The 12248-nt window shown below is 39.1% G+C and overlaps 1 protein-coding gene across 20 annotated transcripts in view; it reads right to left on the bottom strand.

Moving 5' to 3' along the window:
• tacc2 (transforming, acidic coiled-coil containing protein 2) overlaps positions 1-12248 on the bottom strand; it is a 65774-nt gene that overhangs the window by 18534 nt on the left and 34992 nt on the right. For all 20 annotated transcript variants that reach the window (XM_084092450.1, XM_084092455.1, XM_084092454.1 and 17 more), the window contains 2 exons: positions 2339-2466; positions 101-1520 (listed from right to left, as the gene is read on the bottom strand). In XM_084092450.1, the coding sequence (XP_083948576.1) occupies positions 101-1520; positions 2339-2466 (1548 nt within the window). The remainder of the gene's footprint in view (positions 1-100; positions 1521-2338; positions 2467-12248) is intronic.

Here is a 12248-nt window from a genome sequence, read left to right as displayed (position 1 = left end):
CAAGAAAATGTACTCTAATTTACTGGTCTACACTGAATGAATGGCACACATTATGACCTAATTTGAAATGAAAATGGATTCATTATAAGTGCAGACTTACGATTTAAGAGGCTTCTTTTTGTTTTTGGCAGGTTTGTTCTGGTTGTGATCCTCTAACTCAATGTTATCATTCTCAATCTCATTCTCATTGTTGGACTGGTCAAATGAGGCAGCTTTCGTTGGGGGGTTCCCTATATTGTTAGATGATTTGAAGGGATCGATTGAATCATCAAAGGAGTCAGGATCAAAGCTGTAGGATCCTTTATTCAGATGAGGAGAGTTCGGGACACCACTGCTTGAAGAAAATGGATTAAAGTTAGGGTCATCCCACTTGCTGGGGTCAAAGTTATATGACGCCTTGGGAATTGGGATATCATCATTGTCATTTGAAAGTGCTGGAACAGGTGAATTGTCTAGCTGTTCTTTCTGGGGAGGAGGGGCCTTCTTAATCCCCAGTTTTGGCTTTCGGATGGGCATCTTGGCACCTGGTTTCTTGCCCAGGATTTTGGGAGGAGGAGCACTGCGTGACGCCTCTCCACTGTCCTCTGAATAGTCAAACTCCAGTCTGACTGGTTGACGCTTGGCGATTGGTTGTTCCTCAATGTTTAAGGGTTGCTCTTTAGCAGAGGAAGGGGCACAGGGCTCCTCTACAGCAACAGGGGTGCCTGAAACCAATGTAAAGTCAGCTTTCCTGCCTAAGACTGGCGAGTTTGCCACTTTACTGCCTCCTGTACTGAATGGGTCAATGTTCTCAAAGTTGTCCGGATCCCATTTGTAGGAGGCACTGGGAGGGATAGGAGACTCCTCGTCTGGGACAGTGGGAGCCTCTGGTACTGGAATAGGAAGCTCCGGCTGGATTTGAGTTAATATTGAGGCGGTAGTGATCTCCTCAGCCAAAGGTGGAGGACTCTCAACTCGAGACTTTATTCTGTTTCTCCGTAGGGTACCAGCAGGACTCGGACTAGGGCTGGGAGAGGAACTAGGCCTCTCTTGGGTTTGCAAAGGGCTTTCGGGTTGGGGTTTCCCTCTCTTTTTCTCTTCTGGTGTGCTGCTAGAGGACACAGTTTTAGGGGAGGAACGCTCTGGGTTTGAGTTCTGCCTGGAAAGAGGCTTCTTCTTTAGTGAACCTGGACGGGGCTTCTTCACTCTACGAAGGGTTCCCGGAGCGCTCTCTGTTCCTATGCTGAAGGACTCTGTTCGTGGGTGAATGGGTTTGTCGGAGGTTCCTCCTGAGGATTTGTCTCCTGGGCTCTCTAACTCACCAGACTGTAGGCTTAGAGAGCGGGTGAGAGGCGCTCGGCTTGATGGTCCAGACCCAAAATTTGATTCTGGCAAGGGGTCATTAGCGATTAAGTACTCTAGGTTGTAGGCACCGCTAGCCGCTATTGGTTTGTCCTCATCAAAGACTGTAGATTGAGAGCGACTGGCAGGTTGAAGTACTGGGTCTTGAGCTTCACTGGCAGAGATGTCAGCAGTGGAAGCTGTGAAGATGGAGAATGACATGTTACTGTAGATTTTAAAAAATATATTTGAAACACATCACAGAATAGTACTCACAGATGTATTGATATTATTTTAAGTTAAAGAGCTGAAGAATGCAGAAGTATAGAATACAAAAGAAGTTTGCTTATTAGTTTTTTTTTTTATTCATCTTTTTTTTAAAATAACTTCAACAGCAATACACTGCATTTCCATTAGAGGGAGTACGAGTGCAGTGCTTGATAACAAAGACTACAGTCCTCCAAGTCAGAGATTAATGGAAGTAAAGAAAAAGCATTTTGTTTCTTGATTAAAATTTTTTTGGGAAAATAAATCTGAGCAAGAAAAAAAAAACATGACAACACTGAAATTGAAAACACATGAAATAAACTGAATTGAAGTAATGAATATAGAATAAAGAATTTAATTGGACCTCCATCTCTTTGTTTCCAAAAAAGCACAAACTGACACCAAAAATTAGCATATAAAATATTCTAGATCTAGTTTATATTTCTAGCTATAGTTACTTAGATAATCTTCTGTGTTTTCCATAACATTTCTTGGGTTCCAAGTTAAGAATCGTTTATTATGTTGCTCTACACTCTCTGCTAATTAATACTGTCCTTTTTAATTGATATAAAAAAATTAAAAATTTGTTCAAAGCAAGAAACAAACTATATTTTCAATGTCCTACAATCTAAGCCTCGCCTTAAGCATTTCAATGCCCTGCTGAAGCTATTCAGACAACAAATAAAACTATTTGACTCGACATGAGATCATTGTAGTGTGAATTGTGATGGAATGAAGATCTTAAACGTACCTGTGTGTTCTGGGGACAATGCCTCTGAGCTGGTGCAGGGGTTTTCTGTTGGGGGCAGTGGTGGGGAAGCAGACTTCACAGGGGTGGTGGACTCAGGGGTTTCGAACGCTCCGTCTGAATCTGAGCTCCTACACAAGAGACAACGAGATAGAAGAGAGTCTGAATATATTGAATTAAGAGTTGATTTAATAATCTCATTGAAGTATAAACATCAGGTCTGTTTTGTTTCCATACAAAGAAGTTGCATATCCAATCCAGCACTGATACAGCAAACAAGCAACATCCATTTACGAGGCAACGTATCACAGCTTACACTTACATTACAGGATCAAATACATTCAGATACACCTACAGTGTATTAAACAATCAATCATTGTGTGCCAAACCTTGTAAACAAACACCTGCCTCAGCATATGTCTAGTAGGCCCTGGTGGATTATTACAGATGGAAATATGAACCTGAAGCTTGGAGACCAATAACAGCAGCTCAAACACAAATTACACTCAGCCATGGTGTCCATTTTCTCTCTCATTCACTATATTCACTCATTATTTGATTTTAACCTACTAAGTATCACAGTGAAGGTGTTATTTTCAAATGAACACATTTTATTGCCATTTCAGTAAAGACTAATGATTGCTTATTTAGTCGATGCAACAAAATGTCGGTTTGTGAACGTTTTTGATCTTGGCATCAGTGTATAATACACAAATCTGACATAGTATGTGATGGCATAGGTGAACACATCGGTATAAATAAATCAATAGTCCAAATACGGCAACAAAGGCGCAGACTCAGACAGATGTGCAGACCCCCACCCAGTCTCACCGCAGTAGTCCCTGTCCTCTCCCTGCTGTTACCCCACGCTCACCTCTGCCTGCCGTGGATCATGTAATCGTGTCTGGAGGTCCAGCTGAGGCGCCGGAGGAGCCCTAGGGCTGGGTCTGCCTCATCCTCTCCGGATGTCCCTCCCAGCAGCGTGTCCCAGCCCCAGCGAGCCCACTGCAGCGGAGACAGAGCCTGCCACGCGCTCACTGCCATATCTGCCACCGATCACAGGCTCACGGTCACTCTCACACGTTCCTCATACCTAATGCAGATTCCGAAAATCTGGCGCATCACAGTTCTATGGCTTTGTGTGCTATGTTCCCTTCTCCATTTTACCCTTCCCTCCTTTTTTTTTTTAAATATCGTATGTTCTCTCTCTCCGGTATCTTGCTGAAGGTGGGCTTTATCCAAATGAAACCCGTTGCAGATACTCGCCACTTGCAGACTCACTACTTGGCTGGCTGACTCGCTCTTTCTCTTTCTCTCTCTCTCTCTCTCTCTCTCTCTCTCTCTCTTCAAGATCCTAAGACATGTTCTCCCTCCCCCACGTTTAGGAGAGAAGCAGACTTCTCACTCTGGTTCCTGTAGTATAAAGAAAAAAAACCTGTTTTTCTTTTTACTATATCCTGATCATTTTTCATTATTCCTAATTTCTGTTTCTTTCTTTCAACTACCCGAGCTGAAATTCTGTCAGTCTCTCCTACTCTTCTGTAATTACTGTAGTTACTGTAATGTGTAATAGACACTCAGAGAGAGCAAAAACTGGGGTTTTCTGTCTGTACTAATTATTAGTATCCACAAAAGACTTTGGCTGCAGTCATACACTCAGTTTCGCTGCATCAAACACTGATGAATGTATTGACGCCTTTACTTCAGTGCAGTGAACACACCCATTCCCTGCTGAAAAGACCAACACGTGTTTTGGATGCTGGTCCATGGGATGCTAATCAGAGATCTTAACCAGCAAGACAATGTAGACCAGCAGCAAATCAGCATAAACTAGCCTAGAGAATTTTCTTTCTTTTCAGTAGGAGTAATTCTGCATCTGACAAGAACCAGTGCATACTTACAAACATGAATCACATTTGAGCATGTCAAAATGGTAGTGGTCTTCCATGGTGCTAAATCATATTTTCACAGTCCATCTTCTTCACAATCATTTTAGAGTCGATTTAAATTACAACGCATGCAAAATATTAGACCACATATGCCCTCTAATGTGACATTTGGATCCAAATTCTAATGATACGCATCCAGCAGTTTATTAGCAAAATAAGAGATTTACTCTTCATAACCTCAGAAGAATGACTGTAAAGGCCTCATTCCCTTTCCCTGACCTGATCAGCAAACACAATGTCAACAAAAGAGGATGACACATACATGCTGATCATATAATTTAATGCTCAAACATACACCCAAGAACTACAACGAACTACTAATTTGGACTACAACGCGTTTTTTTACAGATCTTGTAAAGTCATAATATTAGTACATAAAGTCATAATAGATACAGTATATCTAATTTTAATAATCTCCGACCATGGAATACGCAAAAAAAGGGGTCGAGGCCTGGTTGAGCAGCATTAGAGAAGACAGTGTTGTCGTCAAAGAGACACTGTTTTTTCCACCCTGTTTCCAAATCTCATTTGTTTGACCTTCCTAAGGCTGATGAACTTGTGGTTAAAATTTATTTTAAACACTGTTCCTGAACATTAAAACCCCCACGTTTATCTGTGTGCTGTAAATGCAAAGCTTTGCCTCCGCTAACCTGCTAACTAACATTACAGTATTGATATAGTGTTTACTGTAGCTTTTGTAAGACTGTTCACCGCCCCTTAGGAAGATTAACCATGGTTTTGTGATCGATTACGGTTTATAGTTTTCCGACAAGTATTATAATTAAATGGTGTATAACATCGTATCTAAAATGTATAAGAAAATTACAATAAAAAAAAAATACCACTCTGAAACATCCTGTGAAATCCGTGCTTGCAAAGTCCGTGCATGAAATCCGTTCTGGACGATCCTCTTGTCTGTTAACATTCTTAAGTCTGAATCAGGCTTGAATTGGTTTGAAATTGACGCCATCCTTAATATTTACATCCGAGTAGAGCTTGCATTTATAGTAAGGAGAGTGACATTTCCCGAACACACGCTAAGCGCTGCCAATCACAACACACTGGGCCAGCTAACCAATCACAGCACATTTCATATTTCGGAAGGAGGGGCTTCATCGAAACAGGAAATAAACGGCACGTTCGGGCCAGACTGGGGGGAGAGGTGCTGTAATAATGTAAAATATGTGAAAAATAATATTTTTTTTAAACAATCAAGCATGAAAACATAAGCTAGTACAACCCAAAAACAAAATCAAGACTTCGTAAAAGGGCATATTAGGACCACTTTAATATTCATCTCTAAGTACAGATCAAACCCAAAATGATTGCAATGTGTAATGCTCTAAGTGTTGCAATGAAAATTTAGATTATAATATAGATTTGTATTCAAAGATAATATCATTAATATTACATTCAATATCATTCAAAGACAGATGGAGTGCATTTTAAAAGTCTTCCTGTCTAATTTTGCAGCTTTCAGTGTGTTAATGACATTCGATGAGATAATTATCAGTTAATGAGCATTTCAGCCCATGTAGTGATGTTTCCACAAGACATATCTGGCAAGCACACTGTTGCCATGGTGACGGTGCTCTCTAGACATATGCTCCCATGTGCTAGACAACGCACACACTGGCAACTTCCATAAAATGGAATCCCGGACAAAGCCTCAAATTTCCTTCTCTTTCACATAGATCCACACATGCACAGGAAGTCAATTAGAGCACATACAATCCATTTATTTCCTGGTATGGGAAAATAAAACACTGATTTATTTCTGAAATGTCTGCTGGGGGGAATTATATGGAGCACTGTATCATCAAGCTTATGTTCCTCTAGTGGCTTTTAAAAAAAAGGGGTTTCCACATCTGACTTGAAACTTTCCTCTAGATGATGGGGAAAAAAATGCATAAATACACACACACACACACACACACACACACACACACACACACATACATATACATATATATACATATATATATATATATATATATATGTATATATATATATATATATATGTATATATATATGTATATATATATATATATATATATATATATGTATATATATATATATGTATATATATATATATATATATATACTTTTTTTTTTTCTCCTATTTTCGTGTATGTGTGTGAGATACTGTTTTATGTGTATGCTTGTTTGCTGCAACCAAATTGCCTTCGGGAAATGAATAAAGATGAACTGAACTGAACTGAACTACTGTGCAAAAGTCTTAGGCATGTTAATACAGTAGGAAATATCAGTTTACATTTGCAAACATTCTTTTTGCCATTAATTGTAATAATCCAGTGAGATTTCTGTATGCACAAGGAATGTGACAACAGCCAGGATGATCTGATCTCACCATCATCGAGTCCGTCTGTGATTACATGAAGAAACAGAAAAAACTGAGACAAACTAAATCCAGAAGAACTGCGGGAACGTCTCCGAGATGCTTGAAGAAACCTTATATATATATTTATATATTGTTATATATATATTTATATACTTGTATATTGTTGAACATTTTTATTAAAGCCACTCAGACAGGAGTACAGTAAATACAGTAAGTTAAAATAATCAAAATCTGCAAATCTTCAGGACCAAATATCTACTAAACAGGTAAACATCTGCAATAACCATTATAGGTTTGAATATAATATGAAAAGCTAAAGGAGACAGAAGAGGCAAGTCATTTCAGTGAGTGAGTTTGTCTGCTTGGAGACAGTCAGGCTTGTCTGGCACAGAACAGCACTGCTGGGTTCAGCAACAGACACTGCTGTGAGCACGACAACCCACAATGCTGTTCAAACAAAGCAAACCTGAACGAAAGGACAGCTATAGTGTGACAGAGAGGAGAGTGATCAAGAAATTGCTCTATAGACACAACTGCTAAAAGATATTAACACACCACTAACAATAGGCCTGCATTAAATCATACAATGTGCATCTAAAATCCACATTATAAACGTGACCATAATTAAAATGATCTTGGGAAGAAATGAAAATAATCTAGGCAACTGGTTAAAAAAGGTTGTGATGTGCTCATTTTTATACCAGAGGGTACAAAATGTACTAGAGACTGAGGTATTGACACAGGTTGACCAAAAGAGGGAGACAAATGAAACGAGGGAGAGCGAGACTGGCTGTGCTCCAAAAAGAATACTAGCACACTGTCACTGTGTGCTGGTGTATACATGCTATCCTGAACATAGGCCCTGTTTCCAACCCTTAGAAGTCCCTTCAGTAAACTTCAATATATTTTCTTTCAAAGTCAGGAATGTATATCTACATATCTCAAAATAATTTTATTTTATTTTATTTTACATTTATTTTACCAGGGGGAAAAAAATCACATTGAGATTACGATCTCTTTTACAAGTGAGCCCTGGCCAAGAAGGCAGCACATAGAGGATACACTATAACAGACAACAAGTAACAAACAGACAGGGATGCACATGAATATTAAAAATAAAAACAGAAAATCACATTTTAAAACAATCACAAACATGTTGATAATTTTGATTTAGGTAGGACTTGAATATTTGAATTTTTAGCTGATTTTGCAACTCATTCTATAAAGTTGGACCACTGTAACTAAAAGCAGTTTTGCCAAACTCTGTTTTAGTTTGTGGAACATCATACAGTATGTATCTACTTGATCTTAGATTGTATTCAGATCTACTAGGTGCTAAGAGTGTAGTTAAATATGAAGGAGTGTGTCCAGCTATTGATGATTGAGCCTTCTTGTGTTAAGTGAGGGCCAACCAAACATTTCATATAATACACAGTGATGGACAGAGTACTTTACATGCATTACATGCATTACCAATGGCTATCACAGTGTTTTACGAGTAGATCACTCCTTTCTTTGGCAGTTTAACACCTAGAATTTATTAAAAACTTTATTCATTTCTATATGAACTGATTAAGCAGTTTAATCATAGTGATATAATACAGGCAATTAGAGTCATAATCCCTGGCAGCTCAATTTTCAGTTACTCTCTCAGTCTTGATAAATCATTGATTCAGTTCCAAATGAGATATGATGCTTAAAGGTACCCATAAATGAAAATTATGTAATCATTTTACTCACCCTCAAGTTGTTTCAAACCTATATGAATTGATTTCTTTCTTCTTAACACAAAAGAAGATATTTTAAAGAATATGGGTAACCAAACAGTTGATGGGCCCCATTGACTTCCATATTCCATAGTTCCATTGTGTTTAGCAGAAGAAAGAATTTCATTCAGGTTTTGAACAACTTGAAGGAGAGTAAATGATGACAATTTTCATTTTTGGGTGAACTATCCCTTTAAATTATGCTAACAAAGACTATATTAGATATTAATTATGATTCATATTTCAAGTCAGAAATCGTGCAGTACCATGAAACAGTTCATAAAAACTACAGGACCAAGGTTCCTCAGTGGGATGCAGCGATGTACCAGCTTTCACCACCAGAACTATCAAATAATTCAGGCATATTCTCAATATTTTATGTGTGCTAGATCTCCAGCAGCACTAAGCTTATTTCAGGGTTTAAGGAGTGGTGAGAGACAGGGAGAGATAGTACTGGTCATACGCATCACCAAATTGGACTTCTCAAATCTGAATCACCACATGTTGCTCATTTTGACACTATAGGCCATCAAAATACAGGGTGAATTTCTAATGGACACATGGTGATATCACATACTGTTGGAAGAGAAGGATACATGATCGCCGGATGCCCCTGTGACAGCCCTATTTTAACATGCCATGATACTGCATGGATGACAAAATGATCCTTACACAACAGCACACTCCAGATAACTAGGAAGTCCCAGAAGAGGTGGTTGGCCAATAGTATATTACATGCCCAAACAGGTACAGTGTGTGCCAGTCAAACAGTTGTGCATAGAAAAGTTAAAGCAAGCTACTTGTGCTTTTATCCTGTTCGTGAAAGAAAGTGCAGGTCACATGGTTTCAACCTTCACAGAGTTGAATGCTTAGCAGTGCATGAAATCTCCTGCAGTCTACATGTTTCCCAGGAGAACTGAATGTCAGTGCTCATGGTATGGCTTCAGCGTGACTGCTGAAAATTCAGCTTTGCATCACAGGAATATTACTTACAATATTTATATTACAACAATTGAAATGGTCCCACTTTATATTAAGTGGCGTTAAGTACTATGTACTTACATCAAAAAATAAGTACAATGTACTTATTGTGTTCATGTTGTATTGTAAAACACTTTTGCTGCTATTGAGGTGTGATACGGGTAAGGTTAGGGACAGGTGTGGTGGATTGGGTAGGTTTAAGGTGTAATTGGGTAGGTTTAGCTGTGTAATTACAAATGTACTTACATAAATTAATTACAGCTGTAATTACATGCAGGAATTGTTAAAATGTAAGTACAATGTAAAAACATGTAGTTACACAATAAGTACATTGTATCAAATTATTAATTTCAATGTAAGTACATAGTACTTAAAGCCACTTAATATAAAGTGGGACCATTGAAATAATAAAAATAGAAAACAGCTTTTAAATTGTAATATTTCACAATACTCCTGTATTATAAATGCAGCCTTGGTCAGCACTGTAAAACTGTAAAACATTTGACTCTAGTGTATAATAAGCACTAAACTTTCAGATTTATTATTTATATCCAGTTTTATTGTTTTTAATATATAAATAATAATAATAATAATATACTATATACATTTCCAATTATGAATGTAAGATTTTATAAATGACCTTCAAACTCATGCTTGTTTTTCCATCAGATTGCACTCTGCCCTGATGAGCTACTGGTAAGTGAATGAAATGATAAATCTAATATAAAGCTTTTAGAGTTGAGGTTCAAACTCCCATATAAACTATGCAGGTACTGTTATGTAAGAATTCTCAAAAGGGGGTTGCATAAGCAACTTTAAGCGCTAAAATCTGTTAGTCATGGCTGAATGAGCAGCACTGTAGGTGCTACAATACTTGTACTCACAGCACAGACATCAGAGCAGGTTCAAACTTTCTCATCATCCCCAGCTGTGTTGCCTAGAGCAACAAATTCCAGGCTTTTTTTTTGCACAAAGGTCAGTTTCAACAATAAAATAACCATTGTGGCCAAAGGGATGAGGATAAAATGTAGTATAATGTCTTATTACAATACGCTTTATAAACAAAGACACATTTGGTTTATATACACTTTTAAAGGAGTAGTTTGCTTTACAAATTAAATTTGTCTCACAATTTACTCACCCTAATGTTGTTATAAACCTTATGTAATTTCTTCTTTGGGACACAAAATGAACAGAATACCTGAACTCTTTTCCGTACAATAAAAGTGGATGGGGACCAGAGGCTGTCAAGCTACAAAAAGGACTGAAAAAGCACAATAAAAGCATCATAACACTATACTCCATATAATTTTTTTAAAGTCTATACTAAAGCGAAATGAAGGCTTTATGTAGGCAGACTGAAATTTAGGTAATTATTTGTCCTTGAAAAACTTGTTTGACAGCTGTGGTCAACATTTACTTTCATTTTATGGAAAAGAGCAGCTTGGACACTCTACTAAATCTAATCTAAATCTTAATCTTGTTTTACGTTCCACAAAAGAAAGAAAGAAATGTGTTTTTGTAAATGATGACAGAATGTTCATTTTTGGGTGCATTATTCCTAGATTTACAGCAGGCTTTTACCACAAACCAACAACCCGCTCCACCTACACAAAATTGTATATTTTTCATGGTCACTGCCATTCTGCTCTTCTGAATGTCTACAACATAAATAGCCCCCCTCTCTCTCTATCGCTCTCGCTCTCTCTCTCTTTCCCCACCCCCTTTTCTCCAACACATTTCAGTGTTCTATTTCAGCACCATCTCTCTCATTCTCTCGGTGCTGCAGCATTAGCCTCCATCCCCCACAAAAACACACATCTCTCCCTTATTAAATACAGCCATTACTCCCCCATCCAGACGTCTGCAAAGCCCGCCAGACTGGAAAGCACGCATCAATATGTAGAAACGCATACACCAGAGCCTTACTACCACCATCAAACGGCAAATGTAAATAAACATCATGTCCTATTGTGACATCACAAAAACAATCCCCTCCTCCTTTGTGATTGGCGTTTCTCTGACGAATATTTCTGAATGGTTATTTTTCTTCTCTTTTCACAAGCTGAAAGAATACTCACATGCATTCAACTGAGACTCAAACCAGGTGAGCAAACCAGGTACTAGAACAACAACAACACCAGCGACGACAATGAGGTCATCAAGAACCCCCGTCTCTTCTCCTCTGGTTCTTACTCACATGCTCTCGGGACGCTCCTGAGATGGACAGAGGGGCTGTCCGTTCTCAGCGGACTCCACTGCTCCCATCCTCTGCTATATGATCTCCACTGGCACCCGTCTCCTCCTCCTCCCCCCAACCTGCGCCTCCTGTTCCTCCACGTCTCTCGTCCTGAGGGCCCTTGGGCTGGCGTCAGACTCGCGCTTCTTCGCTGCAGTAGAGCCGGAGCAGATGGCATCAGGGGCATACGGGTGACCCACACTCAGCCCTCAGCATCACTTCCTTTCGCTCTCTCTGACTCCTTCTCCGTCCCTGTCTACATTGCATCAGGGGGAGGCTGTATCTCTCGGTGTATCCTTGACAACAATAGAACAGAACTGCTAAGCCTTATGGGTAGAGATGTGGAAGGATGCGAAGACGAGTGAGCGAGAGAGAACGGAGGGTATAAGCGATGCTCCAGCTCTCTAGCAACTCCGTCTTCTCATTGGATTGTTGTGGCGTTTGGCAAAGTGGCTGCTGGTTTTCTCCAAAACCCCTCCCACTCTAACTCTCTCTCGCTCTCTCTCTCTCTCTCTCTCTCTCTCTCGCTATACCTCCCCAGGGACCGGAGTGCTTTAAAAGATGAGCAGCTTTTCCCTGTCGATCTGAGCTCTCTTGTGGTCGATCAGCACAGCGA

Source organism: Abramis brama (genome assembly GCF_963993115.1).
Source record: "Abramis brama genome assembly, chromosome: 19".
In the NCBI taxonomy this organism is placed as follows: Eukaryota; Metazoa; Chordata; class Actinopteri; order Cypriniformes; family Leuciscidae; genus Abramis; species Abramis brama.
This window is presented reverse-complemented; position numbering and strand designations above follow the sequence as displayed.